The following is a 25,720-nucleotide window of genomic DNA, read 5'->3' as shown; positions in this document are numbered from 1 at the left end:
GTGCCACCTGGTGGTCACTCAGCACTCCACCGGCATCTGGTTACAGCGAAGTACTTGGGGAGAGAGGATGGACAAGCCAGAACCTGCTGGGTGGGTGCTGAGGGATTTGGGGGCCCATAGGATCAAAGCAGCAGGATGACCTCATTCCCACTGCATGACCTCAGTCCTTCCCTCCTGCTGGATCTCCCAGGAGCCCAGAGGCCCAGCAACAGCTGTGGTTCTGGGAAGGAAAGGGAGGCCTGACCTTGGCCCAACTCTGGCTGGCCTCAGTGGGGGATTCCTGGCATGGCTGTATCAGCCTGTCAGGTGATCCAAAGCAATGGCAGCTGCGTCTGCAGGTCTGGGCTCTTGCCTGAAAGCCCTCTACCCACCCCAAACTTCAGACCACCCTTTCCCTCTCTTCATCTTGCCCCATCCATGTCTCCTCAACCCCCATCCCAGCCTGCTCTCCCCCAAAGATACTGACCAAGCACTTTTGTACAATAAAGTTTAATCACAATTATAAAAATGTGGCCTTGGGTTTGCGCTATTAACATATATACAATCCAGCCCAACAAGAAGGGCCCACCCCCACCATCCTGGCCTGGCTGAGCCAAAGCCTCCAGACACCAGGGTGGGAGGGTGACCCAAAGGGTCTGGCAGGAACAGAAGATGAGGCAGGGTTCCAGGCACGGAGTCCCCAGGACTGGGGGCGCAGGGCCCCCCCAGGGGGAGAACATGGCCACTGCCCCTAGAGACCCCTGAACTGGGGAGGGGTGCACACAGGGCACAAGGGGAAATCCCCATTAACACAAAGCAAGAGGGCTGTGCAACCCCCCAAGAACAGGATCTGTACAAGCCGGCACCCCAGGTTTCCACAGGAAACAGCTGCTGGCAGCTACAAAACATTTACAGCTTCTTCTCCGCAAAGAAAAAAATTAAGAGGTGGGTGGGCAGGGGTAACAGGGGAGGCAGAAGCTGCCTCGTCAAGGGACTGAGGCTCCCTCGCTGGGCTTGGAGCTCCCAACCCCACACTTGGAGATGGGGGCATGTGGGCCCTGCTGAACCCACTAAGGCTGGGGGGGTGCTGGGAGCTCAGGGCACCAAGGGGGAATAAATAGGGGTGTGGGCACCAGTCCTGCCCCACCTCAGTTGAGGGAGCCACGGCAGCTCTCAGTGCCGCATAGACACGGGATCTTGTTGTCCTCCAGCGGGAACTTATAGTCATAGGTGATCTCCTCATCCACGCCAATGGGCTGCTTGGAGTAAATCACGATCTTCTTCTGTGACTCAATGGTGATCACCTTGGCATAGCAGTTGGGCTACAGGGGGGGAGGGCAGTGTGAGTTGTGCCCCCCTCCACATCCCTCCCATCCCTCCGCCTAGCTCCCAGCGCACCGTGCAGCAGTGGTTGATGAACCTCGCCAGGTTGCCACACTTGGTAGCATCAATGATGGTGTCGTGGTCCACCCGGAACAGGTAGCTGCTGCCGATACCCTCCTGTACATAGCGCTTCTCCCGCATGTCAGCCACCATCTGGCAATATAGGACAGAAAAGGTCATAGCATGGCCTCTCAGCTTCCAGATGGACCAGGTCTGGTCCCACCAGCCCCTCTGGATAATCTGCCAGCTATCACTCCAGTGTCCATACCAACTAGGCCTAGATCTCAACCCCCAACTTGACTGCTTCTAGAAACCCAGCCTGCCTCTTTGGCCATCCATCCTAATCCTCTGTCTTTTTGACTAAGTCACCAACAAGAGGACTCCAGAGAAATCTGCACTGGCAGTGGCCACTTCATCTCTTCTCCTAGGACCCTCTCTCCAAAACAGGCACCTGTTGGCCTAGATGACCAATGCAAATGGCAGGTCACCTGTAAGGACCCATGTCTTGTATGAGAAGCAGCAACTCTTATATCCCAGTAAACGGGACAATGAGCTGTCTGCACTTTCTCCTTGGGTGATCTCACTCCCTCCCAGAGCTTCTGCTGTCAGCTAAATAGTGGGGACTCCTCCCAAACTCCTATCTCCAGCCAAAATCCACCTCAGTAGAATTCCTGGGCGTCATCTTTAGATTTCCCTGGGGCCCTGCAACATCATATGTCCTGATTGGAACTCATCCTGATCACACATCTGCTCCTCCGGCTCACTCCCATTACACTGGGGCCCCATCAGAGTCATAACAGCTAATGGTAGCACCCCAAGAAAGAGCCTCACCTCCTCCTTTGTCCTCACTCTCCACAGTCAGCTCACTGCCTGGTCTCCAGTCCAGGCCACCTTCACCTTGGCTTGATCTATGACAGCACCACTGGTGTCAGCCTAGACTAGTTCTCTCTTCCCAGCACAACTAGAGGGAGCTTACTACCCTCCAAGGACCTCTTCTGCTTAGCTTTTCAGAGACTCCCTCTCACTAGAGGCCCATACTTACTAATATTGCTCCCCAGCTACGGAAAATCTGGGCTCCACATGCCCCTCCCCTCCAAACTCTCATCTGCCACTGGCCCTAGTTTTTCTGACTAGCCACTCTGATCTCCCACTCCTAAGACTACCCTACCTCCAGGCTTTCATACACTTCTCACCTGGACCTGGGAGTTCCTCCTTGTCTTTAGGCTCCCAACTTAAACACACTATCTCTTGATGGTCTTAGACCCTGTTGTATGTGCTCACACTGCTCCTGTCTCCCTAAACTTTCCCTTTAATATCAAACACTATCCTTTAGTGTCATCAATTGTCCAATATTCCCCACTTCCTTTTTTTGTTTTGGTAATGGGAATTAAACCCAGAGGTACTTTACCACTGAGCTACATCCTCAACCTTTTTAAAAAGTTTTTGAGATAGGGTCTCACTAAGTTGCTTAAGTTGACGAGGTTGGCCTCAAACTTGTGATCCTCCTGCCTTAGCCTCCAGAGTTGCTGGGATTACAGGCACATGCCACTGTGCCCGGCACCCCACTTCCTTAAAGGGAAAGACACTACTAGTCCTGTTTCCTGCTGGACCACTAATATTGTTTACTATTGCATATTACTAATGAAGGATGAAGGACACAGGTTTTCACTGGCTAACTCTTGGAGCTGGGAGGGTAAGTAAGGCTTTGCCCAGAGGGTCAAATGGAACTCCTGGGAAATTCTGTGCTGTCTGTCTGGTATGTCAGATCAGAAGCTGAGCCTGGTGCTGGATGTGGAGCCTCACCTGGCGGATGTTCTGACCCACGTATTCAATGACCATCTCATCAGCTGCAATGGGTTCCATGGCAAACAGACCCCACTCATGGATCCGGCTCCGGCCAAATCGAAGCTTCTTCTTTCGGAACTAGGGGGCAGAAGATAGATTCTACTGCTGCATGCCTCTCAAGACCAAGCTCCTCACCTTTCCTGCAGACCTCCCAGAATGGAGAATATCTCATTCCCCTCACAACCCAAACACAGGATCCTACCAGGGTAGCTCACTTTGCTTTTCACTGAGCCTCTTCCCTTCCCAGGTCCCCATTCCTCACCTTGAGCTGGTTTAACTTTAGCAGATCACTATCCATGATGGCTGAGGTGCCAATGGCACTTAGCAACCGCCGCTGCTCAGACCGGCGCTCCGAAAGCACACGGTTAGTCCCCTGCAAGGAGGACAGAAGGAAGTAAGCAATGGGAAGATGGTGAGAGGAGAGAGTAGGCCAGAAGGCAGGGCCCCACCTGAGTATCCACTCCTTCCAGCTGCCGGGCTGAGACGGGGCACACATCCAGGTATTTGTCCTTCTCCTTCTTGCTGATGGGGTAATAACCTTCACTGCGTGCCGAGCCTGTCTGGTGCTCTCGGGGCCCATCCTGGGGCCGGCGCTTGCGCTTTGGAGTGCTCAGGTTGGTGAGTGCAGGGTGTTAAGGAAGAGAATGGGTCCCTCATTGGCCAGATCCCTGGAGCCTGCTCCTCTCCATCCACCCCAGTCCCAGCCCAAGGAAAGGGCAGCCGGTCTGAGCTGATGGGCATATTAGGTGTGAAGGGACAGCAGATGACAGAAGTCAGTCTTGGACTCCACCTTTTCTGCCAGAAAAACTTTGGGAGGCAGAAAAGAAGTATGAAGCAGAGAGAAAAGATGGCTGGGCAGCCAGAGGAGAAACCCCCAGGCTGAACATGGCAGAGTGAATTGAACAGACAGGGAGGGAAATCAATGTAGCACAAGGAGTGACCTGAAGAAGACACTGCCTGGGGCTGTGACCCCAGGGAAGGCCCCCCCCACCCCAGGCCTGTGTCTTCCTATCTTGCATAGACAGGCCGAACCCTATGGCTCAGGATATTTGTGTGATGGACCCAGTGGGTGTCGTTAAGCCAGTCAGCTCCGCTGGTCTGTTGCAGTAGCCGCTCATATGTGAGCCGCAGGTAGCTCATGTCTTCTAAGTCTAGGCCCGAGTTCCAAATGTCATACAGGATGGTCATCTGCTCAAACTCGCTGCGGGGCTCAAAGGAGGGGGGTGGTGGAGGTGGGGGTGGGAGCGCTGGTCTCCGGCGCCGGGTGTGAGAGCGGAGGCTGCGCCGTCGGACAGCCCCCTCACCATCACTGCTACTGCTGCTGCTGCTGCTCTCTGAGGACTCGGATTCCTCCTCTTCTTCCTCCTCCTCCTCCTCCCCATCCTCTGGCTGCTGTTGCAGTTGCTGCTGCTTTGGCTCCTCTGCCTCAGCCACTACCACCTCAGGGGCCTCTAGGACCTCATCCACTGGGGAACTGAAGAGAGCTGCAGGGGCAGGAACTGGCTCCGGAGGCCGGGGGGCCGGTGTGGAAGGTGTGGGCTTGATGGCCAGGGCATAGTTGTGCTCCAGAAGGATGTGGCTGAGCAGGGGACTGGGGCGGTCTGCCTCATCTGAGGTTTCTGTGGCCTCTGAATCGTCGCCAGTAGGCAGGGTGGCCAGCCCGCGCCGGGCTGGGGTCAAGGCCAGGTCAGCTAGTACTGCCAGGTCCACTTCTGTCCCTGGCTCACCCTCTTCTTCCTCAGTGGAGCGACCTCGGCCTCCAGCCCGGCTCCGACCCCCTCGGGACACCTCCTCGGGCCAACTCTTGACCAGAGATGCATGGTCCAGGGGCAGGTTGCGAATGGTCCGCTCTACGCCCCGGGGGACTTTGCGAGAGATCGGGCCAGGAGACTTGGCTTGTGGTGGGACAGCTGGGGGAGGCTCTGGGGCAGGCACCTCCTCCACAGCAGAGAAGGAGACAGTTTTCCGGCGTTTCTTAGGTGGGGGAAGAAGGGGAATAGGAGAAGAGGGTCGCTGGTCAGGGCGGGAGGTTGGGGCTGGGGGCCCAGCTGGTGGCTCTGGGGGAGGCTGGGGCACACTGGGAGGTGGTTCCTCTGTAGGACCTGGGGAAGGAAGCACACCAAGAAAGAGGAGAGTTAGATTCTCCCCAACTTCATTAGCGCTGTTAGAGGTAGGAGCCTTGGGGCTGAGTTGGGCTGTGCTCACTCTACTCCCAGCTTCCACCCAGCAAACTCGGGCAATTGCACAGATCCTTCTCCTGGCCCAGGGGACACACTGCCTGCCTCTCAACCGCACACTATACTCAGCACTATGGGCTCCCTTGATAGGATGGAATTCTGCACTTTTATCATTCACATAGCCAGCAAATGTACACTGAGTCCTGACTTTATACCAACAAAGGAGACAGACACTTTCAACATCCTCACAGAGTTCTCAGTCCAATGAGTACACAAATCAAATGCACAGCCAAACAGGGAAGATGGGGGAGGGCTCTCCACATTTGGATTTTAGCCATTTTACCAAGACTGGCAGTGATGGAACCACATCCAACGACTAGGCACATGGACCAAGACAGTTTTTGTCAGCTGCATTCTATAATGAGGATCCAATTAGCCAGATCTGAACTAAAATACCCACTCCAATTATATATAAAATTCTGTAGTCTAGTGAGGTGGAAAAGATACAATGTAAAAAGCTGAATCTCAGTATTAAAAATATTTTATAAAATTTGCCTTCCTTCCCAGTTCCTAGATAGAACTGGTGATTTTTCCTAATGGGGAAGGGGTCAGAAGAAAGACTTCGCTGAAAAAGCTGAGACTGAAGCAGACACCCAAACAATGAGGAGCAGGTGGAGAAAGGAACATCTGTCTTTGAGAGGTGCTGCTTGCTCTGTCTCTCCAACTCAGCCCCTAGTACCGGGAACATGGCCTCCTTCCCCCTCCCTTGTCAGTGGAAGAAGCTTTTAGCCCAAGTTCAAGGTCATTGTCCTTATGAAGCCTTGTCCACTTCTTTAGACACTGGTTTCCCTGCAGAACCAGAATCCTGGAACTTTTGGCTGGCTATAGTAGATTAATAGCTAATACAGCAGCACCTCACATGGATCCAAGTTTTTTTATATATACTATCTCATGTCACCCTCCCCAAAATAAAGTGCCCTAAGAGAGTACTATATTAATCTCATCTTACAGATAGGGAAACTGAGGCATAGAGAGGTTAATAACCTGCCCAAGATCACACAGTTGGGGTGGGGTTGTGGCTCAGTGGCAGAGCACTTGCCTGGCACACATGAGGCACTGGGTTCGATCCTCAGCACCACATACAAATGAATAAATAAAATAAAGATCTACAACTAAAAAAAAAAAAAAAAAAAAAGATCACACAGTTGGCAAGTGACAGAACATCTGCATATAAGCAGCCTAGATTGAGTTCATGCTCTTAATTAATAGCTGCCCTATGCTGCTCTGGACACTTGTGGATATGGTGGTTTCACATCTGGCTCTACCACTCACAAAACTCAAGGGCAGGATGTGGGATTGTGGCTCATTGGTAGAGCGCATGCCTAGCATGTGTGAGGCCCTGGGTTTGATCCTCAGCACCACATATAAATAAATAAGTGGACAAACAAATAAATAAATAAAAATAAAAGATCTTTTGTCAACTAAAAAACAAACAAACAAAAAACCTGAAGAGCAGACAGCACCAGGCCTGGCCTGAACAGGCAGTGGTCAACCTGTGTCCATGGCTTCAACCCATGCTCCTAAGACTGGTATCCTCAGCAAGGCCCTCAGCTTGCTATGTCCTAGGTTCTGGATACTAGTGGCAATCCACACCTGAAAGCTGGTGAGGCCCAGGTGCTTGTTCCAGGCACTCCAGTTTCTATGCATCTTCTCACTTCTTTTCTCCATGTTGGGGCAATCTCCCAACTAAGCCCTTTTCCTAACCCAGCCCACTGTCTTCCAGAAGCCTGGCTAAGGAGAACAAATTCCACCTCCAAGCTCAGCTTCACACAAATGTCTCTTTGCTTCCTCACCTAAAGCATTCCTTTCATTCAGGAGACAATTTGGGGGATCCCTCCTTTCTCTGAGAATTGCTTTCCTGATGCCTTCAGATCCACAGAGGAAGGCCCCATACGCCCTCCCACCCCCGTCTTCCCAGGGCCAGCACTAATGGATACCACTAAGATGATTCAAGCCAGTATAATCAGAAACTTCTTTGAGAATAAGGATCTAAGAAAGGAGCAGAGCTGTCAGTGGCCTGTCTAGAGGTTAGATGGAGTAGTCACCCTCTACTGGAATGAAGAAGCTAATTTTCAAAGGAGAAAAGAATGACACAGAATGTAAGACCTATAGGCAGGACCTACAGGAATTTTGGTCCTTGCTTCATGAGACAATAGGTTTTACCAGGCAGGTCATATCCTGTAAACAAATCCATTCTTCTACTTAAACTAACAGAAACTGGTTCCCATCACTAGAATCCTCAATAAGCCCTCAATTAGGCTCCCACTTACCAGGAGCCACATGTTCTCTGGAGATAGGGGTGAGCTCCCCTTTGCTGCCCTCCCAGGACCCTGCCATCAGGTCATACAGTTCTGGCCTGTTCTTGGGAACTCAACGATTTCCCTGTCCTGCCCTCTCTTCTAAAACCCAACAGACTTGCCTTAATCTTCCTCTAATCTCCCACCTTGGCCATCTACCCAGGAGACTTCACTATCCCAACTATTCACCTGGATTCTCACATCTCTAGAGATCTCTTTCATTCATCCTCAGCTATTCTCTACCAGTCACACTTTGGATTCACACTTAGATTTCCTACCATGTGACAAGTCCAAACTTACCTCTCAGTTCACCCTCCCACGTCCCTTTTTGATTTCTCATCCTGTGACTTTCTCTAGTCCATCTCTCTTCTTCCATATTAACTACTATCTTTATTCAGCCTAGCCCCCAGGGACCTCACTTGGTCCTCTCTTTTCACAGTACCTTCCACACCTCTACATCCTCATCCTTCCACCATCTCTACTTATTTACCCTCTATCTTTGTCATTTCCCTTTACTTCTTACTTATTTCTTCCTTTCCCCCAGGCCCTGGCTTCCGCAGGGCTTTGGTGCTGCTGGCAAGCCTGGTCAGCTTCCATCCTCGCTTCCCACTCTCCTCACTTTTCCAGGCAGGCTCCTACTCAAGCCATCCCTCTTGCTCTTTTGCTCTTCAGGAATCAAACACCACAGCTCCTTGCCTCCCCACTCAAAGATACATTTGCATCAGATCTACAGGCTCTCCCCAGGAATGTCACTACAGCAAGAATTTCTTCCTCTTCTAGTTCTTAACTGTCCCTGGTTGCCTTCAGTGTAGGAACATGCCCAAGTGTCGCCTACATTGAAAAGCTAACTCCTCTATCAATCCCGCATTCTCTTCTCCTTATCTCTCCAATTCCAGCTAAGTTACCTTGAGCATGTTCCTGCATCTCACTAAGCCTTGAATTCCTCATCTCTAAAACAGGAATGACGGGAATGCTGTGAGGACTGAATGAGAAAATGAGTTTTCAATGAGCCCCTAGATTTTGGCCCACAAAAAACACTAAAAGTTAGCTAATATTATTATGGCCCCTCAACTCTCTTCTTTCTCAGCAAGAGTAGTCTACTCTTCCAGAAGACCTTCTTGCCCCACAGAGAATGGAAGGCTACTAATACTGATGCCCTCTGGACTGCTTATAGCCTCACAGTCCCTTCTGCTACCCAATGGACTCAGGAGAGGCTGGTGAGTATTTGAGGTATCAGTAGAAACTCAGCTCCTCATCTTGTGGGGTGTAGAAGGGAGCAGCATGTGCCAGTGTTAGGGAGTTTTCCTGTGGTCACTGCCCACCTTGGATCATGGGATCTCAATAACAAGTGGGAGATCATATGTATCTTTGAAGTCTATCTTGAAAACTGACTGATTTGATTGCATGGAGTCCCAGCTATCAACATAGCTCATCTTACTTACTGAACAGCCTCTTAGTAGTATCCCTGCATCACTCTGCTCCCTCTCCACTTCTCTCTGCACTGCATCTTTTGAAATCACAAATGTGATCATGTCACTCCTCTGAGGGCTTTCTACTGCTCTGAAGATAAAACCAAATTTCTAATGTGGCCTATGCACTTTGCACAACCTGGCTCTTGCCAACCTTTCCAGTTTTAGTCATCTCACCAGCCCTAGTTTTCAACCACAAAGAGTTTATCTTTCTTCCAGATCTCCCAAGCTGCTATTCCCTCTCCCTTAGGGTCCATGTACATCTAATCCCTTCTACCTGCCTACTTTACCTGGATTTCAAGCTGACAATGCTTTAGCAGGAAAATGTTTCCAGGCCTGCAGATTGCATGCAGGTTCTGAGTACCCTACACTTTGCCTTTATGATGCTTTCAGTTTGCAATCACAGATTTTCTTATGTATGAATTATTCAACTGATATCTCTTCCTATAGGCTGTAAAGCTCTATGCAGGTAGGACTAGCCTAACAGACATACCACCATACCCTCTGCACCTGCTACTGGTTGTGGTAGACATTCAATAATTCTTGAATAAGCAATTTCCACAGAATAAAGTATATGCATGTGCTATGAAATAACAGAATGTGCAAGTTCACAAAGGAAAGCAAAGATAAAACCAAGTTCTGGATTAATGTTAATATGTCAGATTAATCCTGCAAATATACTCTACACATTAAGGAATAGGATTAAGAAAAATGATAGGAGCTGGGCATGGTGATACACACATATAATCCCAGAAACTCAGGAGGCTGAGGAAAGAAGATTGCAAATTACCAGCCTCAGCTACTTGGAAAGACTGTCTCAAAATAAAGCTAATAAAAAGGGATGTGGATGTAACTTAGTGGTATAGCACTTGCCTAACATGCACGAGGCCCTGGGTTCAATCCCCAGTATAGCCAAGGTGGGGGGAGAGGGGGAAGAAAAATTAGTAGGAAAATTTATTAAATTGGGAATTTCCTCCTTAACTTACTTTTACTTGGGAGGAGATCATCCTGTTTTACTTTAGTAACTAAATACCTTGGTCTGGCTCTGAACCACCACAGCAGTGCAATTTGAATGTTAAGCCACTAATGTCTCCAAAGGGGATGGGACAAAAGATAGTGACTTTTTTTGTATGTTTTTCCAATAAAGTCACACATACTTACAATTACTTAATAAATATTGCACTGTTCTCTCTCAAAGACACGGACGAGTACAAATACACACGTACAGATCACACTTCAGATCCTATACACCCACCTGCAGGCCTTGCGGGAGACTTCTCTTGTTCAGAGAGAGGTGTAACTGGGGAGCCTGCAACTCTCTCTGGCTCTGGCTCCTCAACAGGTGCTGGGAGAGGTGCTGGGACTTCTCCGGGGGGCGAAGACGCAGAGGAAATGACTGCTGGCTGCTCTTCTTCCTCTTCCTCTTCTGAGGATGATTCCGATGATGAAGAGGATGATGAGGATGATGAGGAAGAAGATGAGGAAGATGAAGAGCTGGAGGAACTGCTGCTCTCTGAGTCTGACGTGCTACCATTTTCACCATCTGAGTCAGCATACAGAGAACATTTCGAGGACGAATCGCTTTCCTCATCTTCGCCTGGAAATCCAGAAGGGGTAATTAGGCGAGGTGGGAAGACCCTCATTCAGTCAAGCCAAGTTCATTCACTGGCTCACTACTCTGAACACAAGGCTCTACACCAGATGCTGGAAGTCCAATTTGTCAAGGAATTGGATAAGCACATGTATTCACAGGGCTGGGGAGCATGGCAAAGAGAGCCCTGGATTCTGCCTGCATAAGCAAGTCAGGGAAGGTATTCCTGAGGAGCTACTGAAATCAAGGACATGAAGGGGTCCCACCAAGCAGACATGGGGGCTAAGCAGGGACAACAAAGGCAAGAGAAAAAGAGACCTGGAGACAGGCAAAGCATCTGCTTGTACTACTGAAGCTTTTCCCATTGTGGGTCTTAAGGACAACCTGGATGAAAGCCTCTGTAAGAAAAGATTCTGGGGGGCTGGGGATGTGGCTCAAGCGGTAGCGTGCTCACTTGGCATGCGTGCTGCCCGGGTTTGATCCTCAGCACCACATACAAACAAAGTTGTTGTGTCCGCCAAAAACTAAAAAATAAACATTAAAAAATTCTCTCTCTCTCTCTAAAAAAAAAAAAAGATTCTGGGGTGAAATAAGCTCGAGAACACTGCATGCTCCATGCCTCTGGGAGACTGGTAATATGGGAAGTGCTTTAAAAAAAATCTAAGATCTTCGGGCTGGGGATGTGGCTCAAGCGGTAGCGCGCTCGCCTGGCATGCGTGCGACCCGGGTTCGATCCTCAGCACCACATACCAACAAAGATGTTGTGTCCGCCGAGAACTAAAAAATAAATATTAAAAATTCTCTCTCTCTCTCTCTCTCTCTCCTCTCTCACTCTCTTTAAAAAAAAAAAAAAAAAAAGTAAACATGCAGCTGCCATGCAATCTACTAGTTGTCCTCTTAGACATTTATCCTAATAAATAAAAACTTAAAAAAAAAAAAAAAATCTAAGATCTTCATTGCCCTTAAGGAACATAATTGGGTAAATTAGAATAGGTGTTAGTGACTGGGAAGGGGGTTGGAGAATAGTGAGACAAAGCTGAACAGTTAAGCAGGTGCTAGATTATAAGTGGCCTATGCTGTCAGTCCGAGGAGTCACATTGTTAAAAACAGGGAACAGGAAAAGACGCTATGGAGAGAAGAGGATCAGGTGCACATTTTAGAAAAGATAATTTCATAAGTAATTTGGGAAATGAACTGGAATGAAAGGAGGGTGGAAATAGAGACAGAAATCAGCCAAAACTACTTAAAAAATGTAGGAAAGAAAGCACAGCAGTGGGAACAAACAGGTGACAAATTCAAGAAGCATCAGAAGGTAAAACTGATGAAAAGTAGTGATCTGTACCCCTCATCCTTAGTAGCTAATCCTGTCCTCTGTTTCAGTAAAGGAGAGCCTCAGATTATGTTCCCCATCCTGGTCCCTGCTGAAATGGTACTTCTCAGAGCTATTCTTTGACCATCATACAGAGAACAATAACTCTTCCCCCAGGTCTGCCACCCTATCACTCTCTGCCCCATTACCCTATTTTGTCTTCTAAGCATAAACTTATTTGAAGTGAGAGGATTTGTTCACTTGTTTGTCAAGTCTCTGCCACCCATCCAACAAGCTCTCAAACCAAGGAACCATATCTGTCTTGGTCACTGCCGTGTCTTAAGTACCTAAAACAGTATCTGGCAGAGGAAGGGCCCAATATATATCTGAAAGGATGAATGAAAAGGAAGACTAAACTATGTATCTAAGTGGACATTGGGAGCCAACAGGTGTTTAATTAGACAAGAGGACTGACTGGTTGATGGCAGTCATGAGGAGGGGGAGAGGGAGGCACAGCTTGGTGGCTGGTCCTTCAAGGAAGAGCAGGGTCCGGTTTGGCAGCATCAAAGGGCAAGAGAATAAAGACCCCCTTATCTCTAGGGCTTGGGAAAATAACACTTTGCTGAGTTGTCCTCAGAAAAGAGCTGTGTTTCAGAAGAAGCAAGCAGGAGAGATCCCTTTGAATACTTGAGTTAATGTTTCCAGGGGGCCAAGGATTCCAAAAGATGTGGCTGAAAGAGTTGCTATTGTAGGGCTGGGGATATAGCTCAGTTGGTAGAGTGCTTGTCTAGCATGCACAAGGCTCTGGGTTCACTCCCCAGCACCACATTAAAAAAAAAAAAGGGTTGCTACTGTACAGTATGATCAACAGGAAGGTTATGTGGGCTCAAGAAAGAGCAAATCATGTGGCTGAATCCCTTTCTTCCTAAGCCAAAACTCACTATCTTGCTCACCATCTGATGCTTCTGTCTCTTTCTTAGCAGTATCCACAGCTTCTTCTCGATCTTCATCTTCTTCATCTTCCTCATCATCTTCCTCATCCTTAACAAAAAGAATAAGGACTAATAGGAAAGGAACAACTAGTCCTCCATGAGGACCTAGGCTCCAGCCCAGAGAGAAGCTGACATAGGAACAAAGATTCAGGAAATAGGCTTCTGGCAGGAACCTGGCACCTCTCACCTTATCTGAGGAAGACTCCTGGGATGCCTCTTCTCCTTCACTATCCAGAGCAAAGGACTTTCGGTGCTTGCCTTGGGTCTTGCCTCGATCTTCGTCTCGCTTTGGGGGCTTGGACCCTGGACGTCCTGGTTCTCCAGCTTCCTTCTCTCGCTCGGGGTCTAGGCCAGGTGAGTGAAGTTTAGGGAAATGCCCATCAACAATGTTTCTACTTCCCTACCCCATACACGAAGAGTTTTCTGTACACTGCTGCTGAACTTCCCAACAGGACTCAGTTTATAGAAAGCGGAAGCTCAGAGAAGAAACACAAACACCTTGCAATTACCTAATATTTTATAGTTTAGACACATACCACATAGTTTATCTTTCGTTCTTTTCTCCATTAGGAGAACATGAACAAGTCAACTTATTCTGCCTGGCCCATGAAAAGAGTACTAAGGCCAATGGGTTTCCTGGGAAGTTGATCTGACTCAATAAGGAAGTTTCCCAGCTATACAAGCTGTTAACCAATAGCTCAGACTTCAACAAAGTGGGAGGAAGGTTGTAGGTGAACATTTAGATAGTAAACTTGGGTAGATGACTTGTTTAACCTCCAAGTTTGATTCCAAGTACTGAAGTTATCATTTTCATGTGGTAGGCGAAAAACTCAAGCCAACCTACCAGAGTTAAGACCCAAACTAAGATCCAGGGAGAATCCTATCAGTGCTTCTAACACCTCCCAGAATGGCTTTATTTTCATTTTAACTCAATATCAACTTTTCCACTTGGCTCTTTTCCTCTCTAAGTATCCCATTCCCTTTCTCTTTCTGCCTGATCTCCCACTCACCATCTTCATCTTCTTCAGCAGGAGTGGAGGGCCGTGGCCTCTTTTCTTCACTGGCCTCTGAAATTTCTGATGGCTCTTTCCGCTTTACCTGGGTGAGAAGGAAGACATAGGGTCCACTTAGAACTCACACATAATTCCCAATCACCCCTACCCTAAGGATGGAAGGACCCCTTCCCCATTCAACTCAGAGAGATCACAGTTCAGGGTACCTTGAATGAAGGCAGCCGTAGGGCCCCTCGCAGACCTGACCCAAAGGTGAAGGCCTCGATGCCTGTGGTACCCCCACTCTTGGCCCAGTCTACAAGGGACAGCATGCCTGGCTCTTTGAGCTTTGTCTTCTCTTTATCCTCTTCCTTGGCTTGCTGTTTGGCTGCATTCTGGAATGGCTGCAGACAGAAGGGGGATTGAAACTCAGATGATCCCTTCTACCTGAGGACCACTCTTCCCAGGTTCCAAGAATAGAGATGCATTAACTTGTTCCTCCACTTGACACCATCTCTGTCTTGCCTCTACCAGTCCTTTACAGACATTTTCCTCAAAAGTCTGCACACTTAGCTCATTGACCTTAGGAAACAGCTACTATTTTTCCTAGTTTACAAATGACAAAACTAAAAATTAAGGACAATAAAAATTTAAGGGCCTTTTCCACTGTAAGTAAGCAACAGAGCCAGGATAAAGCTCTTCTAACTCAGGTCTGTCCTTGTCTGCTGCTTTGTGCCCCACTAAAACTCCCCTGACCAACTAGTATGTCCCCAAAAGCCAGCAATCTCATTTTTCACTTGCTTTGACCTGCAGAAACCAGAGTTCTACCTCTTCCACTAAAGTCCAAGATTGCCCAGTCCTAGGCACTGGCCCTTACCTTGGCCTTCTCTTCCTTGCTTTCCCACCACTGGTCAAAGGCTCCAAAGGCCACATTTTCCACCATCTTGCGGTTGAGGTCTCGCTGCATGATGCTTTTCATTTCTTGGACTAGGGTGGCCAGCACACGGCCCACAGTGCCCGCTGATGGTAGGGCCTTGCCTTCTGCCAGCTCTGCTTCCTCCCTAGGAGGCAGCCGGGCCTCTTCACCCGAGATTGAGGAGGAGGGCAGGGGCTCGGCTGCCATGGGCAAAGGCAGGTGGTAGGCCTCCCGAGAGTATGCCCCACGGCTTTCTTGCCCTTGGGTATATAGAGCATAGGGCAAGCCATAGGCTGCCTCTTGCGGGGGCGGAAAGGGGAGAAAGGCCTCCCCAAAGGCCCCACCAGGAGGGCCAGCAGAGGCAGCAGTCAATCCCTTGCCCTGCCGCAGCTGATGAAGCCGAGTTAACATCTGGGTCTGCATCTGGAAGGACATAGGCATCCCTCCCCACTGAGCCCCAAGTCGATCCATGAGTTCCAGGGAGTTCACAAAGTCATAGATGTGAGGTGGCGGTGGTGGAGGTGGGGGGTACTCTGGGGGTGGTGGCCCATCAGGTCGGGGTGGGAGGAGGTAGGCAGGTTGGTGGGGAGGATAGCCAAGGGGAAGGGAAGCCAGATAAGGAGGTGGAGGAGGAGGTGGAGGAGGTGGGGGAGGAGGCTGCTGAGGGGGTGTTGGGGCCGGAGGGGGTGAACCACCCCTGTCATCATCGGAGATCTCCATGTCCTCTCCAGAAGAGCATGGAGAAGCCTGTGGGGGTGCAGAGGAGGGTCACAGAGAATCTGTTTGTTCCCTGGGCTTTTCCTCAGATCTTTGTCTTTTCTAAATCCCTTCCCTCTCCCTCAGGGTCCAACCCTGCCTCCCAGATACCAAATACCTCCCCTGGTTGACCCCAGCCTCACCTGGTTCTGTCCGTTGGCCTTGGGAGACTCTCGGGCAGCCCCTGGTTCCCCACTTCCTGTAGGTGCCACATCTTCAAAATTAGCTGGGGCCGGAGGGGGTGTGCAGGGCCCATGACCTGACCCAGAAGGAACCTCGCTCCCTGTGTCTCTAGCCCCAGGGCCTGTACTGCTGTTCTCTTCCTCCTCCTCTGTGTCAGAGGCCAGGAAAGAAAATTTGGAGCGCTGCTCCTTCAGCAGCATTTCAATGCGGGAATCCAGGCTGCTGTGCTGGGCGAAGGGCACACTCTCATTGGTGGTCTCTGGGGCTGGGGAGCAGGAACGGGCAGGTGAGGCTGGGCGAGGGGAGGTCCGAGCTTCTTCTCTCTCAGGGCTAGGCCCCCCACCACCCCCACCTCCACCAGGTTCTGGAGGCTCAGGGGGTGGGGCCTCTGAGGCAGGAGGCCGGTAGTCTTGGTCAGTGGCCCGGCTGGGCTCAGGGGGCAAGTAGGAGGTGTAGGAAGGTGGGAAGCGCTCAGCGGTATTTTCTGTGAAAGGGGCCCCCGGGGGCTCCTCCCGAGTTGCCCGGCGTGGTGGGTAGGAAGCATGGCGCTGATAGCGATTCCAGCTTTCATAATATGCTGGGTAGTTTGAGTCAGAACCACGAAATTGAGAGGACGAGGAAGAAGACGATGATGAGGAAGATGAGGACAATGAGGAAGAAGAAGAGGAGGATGAAGCGGTGGCTGCAGTGGTAGCTGAGATGGCTGTAGAAGCGGTTGTTGGTGCAGAAGATGCAGAAAAATGGCGGCGGGAAAAGGAATCTTGGTAGCTGTTCTCTGACCGCCGGGGTTTGAAGGAGGTTGAAGTGGTGCTAGAGAAGAAGTAGGAGAGTTATAGGCTCATCTCTATATGACCAAATCCAACCATCCTGGTTCTCATGCCCAAATCCTTATTAAACTGCCACCCAAAAAACTAAATGTCAGGTTGCCAATTAGCATCCCTGAAGACAGCAATTTTTTAAAATATTTTTTTAGTTGTCAATTTATATGCTATGCTGAGAATCGAACCCAGTGCCTCACACATACTAGGCAAGCACTTTACCACTGAGCTACGGTCCCTGAAGACAGCAATTAGTTGGCTAAATTTTCAGAGACCAGCACAAATAATTTCCAACTTCTCTCAGACTTTGAACATCTCCTCAGACGCAGGTCCCAGAATTTGAAAGCTTGGAGCCCCAGAGAGTGTGTGCTTTGTACCTGCTGGAGTAGGCAGAGTCCTGAGAATAAGGGGTGCTTCCCCGAGACGTGTAGGGGGTTCCTTGGGAGGACTGAGGGGTGAACTGGCCAAAGGAAGATGGGGTGTCTTGTCGGCTGCTGGAGAAGCTTGTGTCCTGGGAGCAAGGGGTGCCATTGCCAGGGGTGCCCACCACAGCAGTGCCTGCTGGGTAGGCAGTTGTGTCAGAGGAAGAGCGGCGGCGGGACTCAGTCTGGAGGGAGAGAAGAGGCAAGGAGAAATGAAAACACCATTTGAAAACTTGGTTGCCCCAAACCAAGAATCATAGTTCCCTGACTTGAAAGCATTTAAGCATCTTTTCTTGGTTCTTTCTACACTTGATAGTGAGGCCTAGAACCTCCAAAGATGGCTCCTGCTCCTAGCAATCAAGCAGTTAGGATTATAGCAACCACAAACTTCTTACCGTTTCAGTGGCTGCACCAGATCCCTGGAACTTCTCGCTCAGGGCCTTGCCCCCAGTGGGCACAGTCTGAGGAGTATAGGAGCCATTAACAATCAATTCATAGTACTTCATTCGTTGTTGTCCTGGAGGGAGACAAATGGGAAACAATAGTCAGAAAGAGAAACAACTTCTTTCTGATTTGGTAGTCCTTTTTCTTTCTTAGGCTTCAAGCTTCCTACAATTTCTTGGAGTCTTGGGTACTGGGATTTCAGTTTTCCTACCTTGTCTCTATCTCTGCAAATTGCTACCTCATCTCCACCTCTTAACTGCTATAAGTAACATATTTTATGACACTTTGCAGTTTACAAATATACTTCTACGTATTCTAGCCTTTACACTAGATGATTCACAGGAGAAGAATCAGTATCCCTGTTTTTTTTTTTTAAGTTGGACATAATATCTTTATTTATTCATTTTTATGTGGTGCTGAGGATCTAACCCAGGGCCTCGCACATGCTAGGCGAGCTCTCTACTGCTGAGCCACAACCCCAGCCCCAGTATCCCTATTTTATAAACCTAAAGCAAACTGATCTGCACAAAGTCACAAAATCAGTCAATATAAGAAATGGAATTCAAACAAACATCAGGTTGTCTGATGATAAATCATCCTATATACTAAAGTTTCCAGGATGGCAGCCTGAAGATTAAATCCAGCCCACAACCTATTTTATTTGCCTTGTAAAATGACTTAAAATATCTTGGAAGGGATGCAACATTTAAACAATCAGATTACATATAAAAATCTAGGTTACTGACTTTTCTTTGAAAAATTAAAGTTGGGAATATTAGTCCTCATTCTCACTTGCAAACTGGTTAATATCAGCTAACAGCTGCCTTTTTGGATAGAGTTATATATACAGTGTACCAGATTCCACTCCTCCCTATTGCTCAGACTGCTTTGTCTTTAGAGATGATTCTTTCTTTTTATTTTTTTGTGGTACTGGGGATTGAACCCAGGGGTGTTCTACCCCTGTGTGACATCCCCAGCCCTTATTTATTTGTACCAAGGATTGAAGCCAGGGTGCTTAACCACTGAGCCATATCCCTAGCCCTTTTATTGATTTTTTATTCAGAGATAAGGTCTTGTGATGTTGCTTAGGGTCTCACAAAATTGCTAAGACTGGCCTGAAATTTATGAGCCCCCTGCCTCAACCTCCAAGTCCCTAGGATTACAGGCATGTGCTACCATGTCTGGCTAAAATTTCAAAATCCAAACCAAACTAAACCAAAAGATGAAAACTTAATTTTTTTCCCCTTGTACCAGCGACTGAATCCAGACATGCTTAAACACTGAGCCATATCCACAGATCTTTTTAATTTTTATTTTGAGATGGGATCTCACTAAGTTGCTTAAGGCTTTGCTAAGTTTCTGAGGCTGGCTTTGAACTTGATTCTCCTGCCTCAGCCTCCCAAGCTGCTGGGATTACAGGTGTGCACCACCATGCCCGGCTGAAAACCTAATATATAGAAAAATACTTCTGGGGTACCAGGGTTTGAACTCAGGAGCACTCAACCACTGAGCCACATTTTGTATTTTTATTTAGAGACAAGGTCTCACACAGTTGCTTAGCGCCTTGCTGTTGCTGAGGCTGGCTTTGAACTCACAATCCTCCTGCCTCAGCCTCCTGAGCCACTGGGATTTCAGGAGTGCATCAGTGTGCTCGGCTTGAAAACCTAATATTTTTGAGAATTTGTTATTAAAATCAAACCTGATTTACTATAGTCTTTATTCATCCTACCATGTATTATGCTTCATTACAGTTTCCTGTTTTCTTTTTTGCAGTACTGGAAAAAAGGGGTACTTTAATCATTGGGCTATATCTCCAACCCTCTTTTAAATTTCTTTCTTTTTTCTTTTTTTTTCCATATTGAGGATTGAACTCAGGGGCACTTAACCACCGAGGCATTTCCCCAACCTTTTTTGTATTTTATATAAATACAAGGTCTCACTGAGTTTCTTAGGACCTCACCAAGTTGCTGAGTTGGCTTTGAACTCATGATCCTCCTGCCTCAGTCTCCTGAGCCCCTGGGATTATAGTATAGGTATGCACCACCAGCCCTTTTTTTTAAATTTTTTATTTTGAGACAGGGTCTCACTAAATTGCTGAGGATGGCCTGGAATTTGCAATCCTCCTGCCTCAGCCTCCAGAATCACTGGAATTACAGGCATACAACACCACACCTAGCTACAATTTTTTATGGATATTCATGCAACTATGAAGTGCCACCCCAACCATGCTGGCAACATACAAAGCATAATACACAGACTATAATTCCTCTTTAAAAGTTGAAAAATTCTCAGTTTAAATACAAATTTGGCCCCCAAGACTTTCAGAAAAGGAATCCCAACAAGCATGTGAGTTTACAATCTATGATAAAGACCAACCTTGAGCAGCAGGCATGGAAGCCCCTCACCTTTGATGTCAAGCTGAGCATGGATGATGTTGCCCATGACGGAGGTAAGGTGGAGATTTTTGACTGTTTCCTTGGCACCCCGAGTGCTGGTGAAAAGCACACGGGCCAGGCCCAGGTGCTTTCGAGTACGGGGGTGAAGAAGGATCTCTACCTCTTCTACCTCACCATACTTTCGGCACATATCCTTTAAGAAGGTTTCCCGCACATTGTCATTCAGCCTTGCAAAAGTCACTTCCTTAAGTGGAATCTGTCCAATATAGAACTCATCCAGCTGTGGAGAAGACAAGAGTTGGTCTGAGATCTCTATACTAATCACTGTTTCTTTGCCTTTTGAGAATCTTTAGCTAAGCTTCATGAAGTCAAGAGAGATGTCTCGGAAGTAGGGGCAAGGGAAGGAGGTCACAACAAGGACTACATCAGTCTTGACCTTTCTCTCCCTGAATTCCTGTACCATAGAATGGCAAGAACTAGGAATAGAAATATACAAATGGAAAGAACTGGTTTGTAGGGAAATAATCCACTAGTTCAGCTTTTAACGACTATAATAGGCTAGACACTTAGAAATACAAAGGTGGAAAAAAAGAGATTCCCATTTACAAAAGTAGACAGGACAGACATACACAATCACAAAGTGACACAGAAAGAGTGTAAATGGTTTCTGAGAGCCAAAAGAAGGGAACCTATATACAGAGTTGAATCAGGGAAGAACTCATGGGTTTCTGAATTCACAGGAGTCTACCAAAATAACAAGGACTTCTAGGACGTGGAACTATAAAACAACTTGGCAGCTGGACACAGTGGCATACACCTGTAGTCCCAGCTCCTCAGGAGGTTGAGGCAGGAGAATTGCTTAAGGCTAGGAGTTTGAGGCCAGCCTGGCAACAGAGCAAGACCCCATCTCAAAAAAACAAGCAAACAGGCACAGAGGTGCCACTTCTACTCTCAGCTCCTCAGGAGATAAAGGCAGAAGGATCACAAGTTCAAGGCCAGTCTGTGCAACTGAGACACTATCTTGAAATAAAATGAAAAGGGCTGGGGATGTAGTTTAGTGTTTGCCTAATATGTGTGAGGCCCTAGGTTGAATAACACAATATGTAAATAAACATATAAGATTTTTAGGAAAGACTTGGTATTTATAAAAATTACAAATTATATGGTATGAAAAGATAGATGTCAAAGCAGAGGATAAGGCTTGGCCACATCAATCACTATACATGCCAATGCTCAAAAACATAGACTTGGCAACAAAAGTAAAATAAGAGAATAGTAAAATCTCTTTACTATTCTCTTAACCACTGAGCCACATCCCTAGCATAGACACAACTGTCAGCAGGACAGAGCAGTTGAGTGAAGCACAGAGGCAAGGAAACCCAGTGAAATGAATACAAGGGTCCACATTAAGGAAATGGCAACAGGAATTTAAAAATTAAGAGAAAAACTGCTGGTTAATTCCTAGATTTCCAGTCTGTGCAGGTAAGGAAATGGTGTCACATTTATCAGTAGAGAAAATGAAGGAAGAATAGGACTGAGAGGCAAAGAGATTTGTTTTTTTTTTTTTTTTTTGTTTTTTTTTTAAAGAGAGAGTGAGAGAGGAGAGACAGAGAGAGAGAGAGAGAGAATTTTTTAATATTTATTTTTTAGTTCTCGGCGGACACAACATCTTTGTTGGTATGTGGTGCTGAGGATCGAACCCGGGCCGCACGCATGCCAGGCGAGCGCGCTACCGCTTGAGCCACATCCCCAGCCCAAGAGATTTGTTTTAAATCTCTTCTTGAGTTTGAAATGTCTGTGGGGCCTCCAGATGGAGCTGCCCCCTACAAGGCACACAAGTGTAGAGTTCGAGATTGATGTTGACTAGAAACATATTTGGAAGTCATTAATGCTGAAGTAATAGTCAAAGCTATAGGGATTGTCCAGGAAAAGTACACCAAGGAAAAAAAGGGTGAAGGGACTCTATTATAAACTACCTAGAAAGAAGAAAACTAGTGAAGGAAAAATAATTAAGACAAAAACAAAGACAAAAACTTATAACCACCAGTTTTCTAAGCTCAGTTCAAGGCCTGGTAAGTACTCTGCTTGGATTGGAAAATGGAAATGCTCTTAGGAAACAAGATGGAGGATCACATGGCCAAATGAGAGGTGAAGAACATGGGCAGTGGTCTTGTCACTCCCCTTAATTGCTGAAGAACTGGGATTTCCTGCTGTCATGTCTAGGAATACACAGTGACAGACATGACAGCTAAACCTGTCCTTACCTCATCTTTCAAGAATTCAACAGCCTTGCCACCAGAGATACACCTGAGACACCACAACTATACAAGTGTACCTCCTGTCCAGAACATCCCAGCCTCACAGACCCAGAAGCTGTCGTATCTGGCTGTCAGTCTTTCACTGGAATACCCCTTTTATCAGGCTCTGTAAAGACTACAGTGCCAGGATCCTCCACACCCTCCAAAGGCCACCATACCAGGAGACACCTACCTTAAACTTAGGGACTGGGAGGGAAAAGTCTCTGTTTTTGGACCTGACATGGCAACGGGGGTCTTGGAGGTCTTCGACTGGTATATACTTTGAGTCCTAATAAGGAAAGCAGGAACAGAAACACAGCTCAGGATGAAGCCAAATTGTTGAGCTCTAAAAGGCCCATCTGAGGACCCATATGATGCTAAAGAGCTGGGGTCACCTGCTCATTTTTGAGAAGGCAAGCTCTGAGTATGGGAGCTCTAGGTGCTGAAAGGAGTAAGAGAGAAAGGGGGGCCCTAGAGTCCCCCAGAAAGCAAGGAAAGCCCTGGGGCACTCACGTTGACACTGAAGTGGATTCCGTCATAGCGGTACACCTTCTGAGAAGGCCTGCGCAAGGCAGGGTCCAAGGCAGGATCCACGATGAGCTTGTAGTTCCGCCACTGGAAGCTCGGGGCTTTCTGCCCATCTCCCCCACCTTCTTGATCCATCTTTGCTCATTTACACTGTTAGGAAAAGAGGGATACGCAAAGAGGGTCCAGGACTTAGGCCTGACTCCCTTGCTGTCCCCTCATTGGCTAGCCCAGATTCCAGGTTCTCTCATCACTCCAGTTTCCACACCTCACCCAGACCCGTGGCTCCCTCAGATTTTGCCCCAAGTACCCTGTCTCACCACAACACCCCATTCTCTCTCCACCTCCCAACTCTACCCTCAGGCCCCCAGGCCCGTCTCGCGCCCCCTTACCTTCCCGCTCTCCCCAGCGCGCGCCCCACTTGGCCTCGGCGCAAGACCCCTCCCCCGCCCCCTGGCAGGCCCCGCCCCCTCACGCCTCCTCACCGGCCAGCGGCCCGGGCCAAGCCCGGCTCCCGCTCCCACACAGCCGCTCCCGTCCCCGCGCCCCGATCCTCTGGCCGAGAGGTGGCACCTCTTCGGGGCGTTGGAAACACCGCGAGACCGAGCCCGAGACCCGGCTTCAGCCCCGAATCCGGGCGGGGGGGGTGGGGGGAACGCGCGCCGCTGCCCTCTCCTCCCGCCCCGGCGCGTTCTGCACCCCCCCGTCTCCGCGCACGCGCGCCGCGGCCCTACTCACCCGCTCGTGGCGAGCGGCTCCCCCTCCCCCCCACCCCGCGCGGCACCTCAGCGGCGCGAGGCGGCGGTGGCGGCGGCGGCAGCGCGAGACCCGGCCCCGCAGCGGTGGCGGCGGCGGCGCCCCCCCACCACCACCTCCCCGGCGCGCGCACCAAACACCACCGCCACCTGCGCGAGGCCCAGAGGGCACAGCGTCTGCATTCGCACTTTCGTCACAGGCGCTGCCTGGAGATCCACGGGTCCGAGGGTAGCGACCCTGCCTCGGCCGGCGCCCTGTATGGCTCGGGAGTTGTGGCCCAAGGAACCTGGAGATTGGCCGCATCCCCCGGAGAGTGGGTTTCACCACCACTATCCAGCTGCTCCAGACTGGGGTTCTTAACGAATCAGCGGCGACGAAAGCTGCGACTAATCCCTGAGGAAAAGGGGGCGGGGCGAAGGGGAGGAGGCCAGCCAGAGCTCGGGAGTTCTGAGTGGCGCGTTGAACAGACGCAGATTCGTCAGGCGGGCGGGGCGAATTGGTGGACAGGATGCGTGCTCCTTTGCTCCTCTTCCCTGCCCCTTCCTTGCGCGGCCAAAGATCTAAGAGGCTGCAGATTCGCCACTGTTCCTGACTTCAGCCGTCGCCTCCCTTCAGCCGCCTTCGTGGAGTCAAGAAAATAACGCCTGGTTAGCCCAGCCCTGTTGACAGGGTCAGCCACTTTTTCTGGATCTTTCGTACTAGCACAACTCAGGGGACAGCCCACTTCCGACCCAGGGGAAAATGGACAACGCAAAGAGTCTTCTCAGAGTCCAATGAGAATTTTCAGCAGAGAAGCGGGTCTAGCGAATCTGCGGATCCTTCTGTGGGCGGGGTCAGACCTCCGCGCGCAGAGGGGCGTGGCCAGGGCGTGCGAAGCCCGGCGTCGCGGGGGAGCTTCCTGTAGGACCTGCTGAACCCCGCCAGCCGGGAGGTGGAAAAATACAACGAGGAGCGGTGACTCAGATAGTTTGCCTGGACCCACACACATGCAGCGCAGGTTTTCTTCCCGTTATTCCACCTGGGCCTCTGTTTTAAGTAGCCCACTTGAGAGATGGGGAGACTGAGGCCTGCGGAAAGTGCTGCATTTTGCTGTGCTTACCCCAGCTCTGTGGTTAAATCTGAGCTAGTCTCGGGGTTCTCGGATAAGCCTAAATAGGGCCTAAAGGACTTTACGTGGCTCCTGTAAAAAATAAAGAATGTGCAGGAATACAAACATAATGGTTCCAGTTCCCGCTTTCTCCAGCTGTGCTTCCCTATGCTCACAGGTTTTCACCGCTTGAGGGCAGCATCAGTCCAGGAGTAACCTGGGACCTTGAAGCTGAGGCCTCCCTAAGTCTGATCACCCTCTCTATTCGGTGTGGATACCGGAGCCTTGCTCTGGAGGAACCGCACTCCCACCAGGCCCTTTTGCATGACGGAGGATGCCTTAAGCTTATGACATCTCATCTCTTCTGACATACAGCAGTCCCTCACTGTATGACCTTGGGCACGCCACTGACCTCCATAAGTTTAAGATTCTTCCTGTAAAAATTGATGGTAATTCCTGTCACAGGGGACTTATTGTAGTCTTCAAAATAGTGCAAGAAGGGCTGCACATTCACCATTTTGAGCAATAAGGAAAGGGAAAAAGGGGGATTTGTCCAAGGTCTCCCACCACAAGAAAAGACAGAGAATTAGGACTTAAAATTTGAGGGAAATGAGGCTGGAAACATGGAGGCATAGATGCGATCAGATTCTTTTTTTTTTTTTTTTTTTTTTTTTTTTGTCCCAGTTGAAAGGTATTGGTTCCTTCTTTCCATCAGAAAGAGATTCTCATGTGATGTTACCATAAGGTAATTCAAGTTCAATTTCCCTGATAAGCTATGTGGCTTTAGGCAAGATCATCAGCCTTCCTGGGCCTCAGCTTTCTTATCTCTGAAATGGAAGTGATAGATTTTTGTCTCTTGAGGTGGCTGTGAGGGTTAAATGAGATGATTTATAAAGTCCCTAGAATATAGTATGGAGTCATGCAAAAACTTACATGGAATTCTCCATAGAAGAGATAGAGACCCTAAGCTCAGGAACAGTGGATCAAAGGCCTTCAACCTTGGAATATCTCCAAATTAAGGAGCAA

General features: G+C 48.9%; 1 protein-coding gene across 3 annotated transcripts; it reads right to left on the bottom strand.

The window, feature by feature from the left end:
• Positions 1-514: 514 nt before the first annotated feature.
• Setd1a (SET domain containing 1A, histone lysine methyltransferase) lies at positions 515-24,810 on the bottom strand. 3 transcript variants are annotated; one of them, XM_026400343.2, is made up of 19 exons: positions 23,757-24,810; positions 22,840-23,004; positions 22,520-22,615; positions 20,039-20,309; positions 17,585-17,706; positions 17,145-17,374; positions 15,910-16,759; positions 14,972-15,757; positions 14,322-14,498; positions 14,113-14,200; positions 13,290-13,447; positions 13,064-13,151; positions 10,466-10,807; positions 4,257-5,309; positions 3,657-3,829; positions 3,470-3,580; positions 3,166-3,285; positions 1,378-1,515; positions 515-1,301 (listed from the first exon to the last, which is right to left on the bottom strand). In XM_026400343.2, the coding sequence occupies exons 2-19, from the start codon at positions 22,987-22,989 to the stop codon at positions 1,128-1,130; spliced, it is 5,127 nt and encodes a 1,708-aa protein (XP_026256128.1). In that variant the 5' UTR covers positions 22,990-23,004; positions 23,757-24,810; the 3' UTR covers positions 515-1,127. The 3 variants fall into 3 exon arrangements, with proteins under 3 accessions (XP_026256128.1, XP_026256130.1, XP_026256129.1); XM_026400345.2 differs by having other exon boundaries at positions 23,796-24,810; XM_026400344.2 differs by lacking the exon at positions 23,757-24,810 and adding an exon at positions 23,337-23,614.
• Between the last annotated feature and the right edge of the window lie 910 nt (positions 24,811-25,720).

The sequence above is a fragment of the Urocitellus parryii genome, chromosome 9 (genome assembly GCF_045843805.1).
Source record: "Urocitellus parryii isolate mUroPar1 chromosome 9, mUroPar1.hap1, whole genome shotgun sequence".
In the NCBI taxonomy this organism is placed as follows: Eukaryota; Metazoa; Chordata; class Mammalia; order Rodentia; family Sciuridae; genus Urocitellus; species Urocitellus parryii.
The sequence above is the reverse complement of the archived record's forward strand: the minus strand, read 5'-3'. Positions and strand labels throughout refer to the sequence as shown.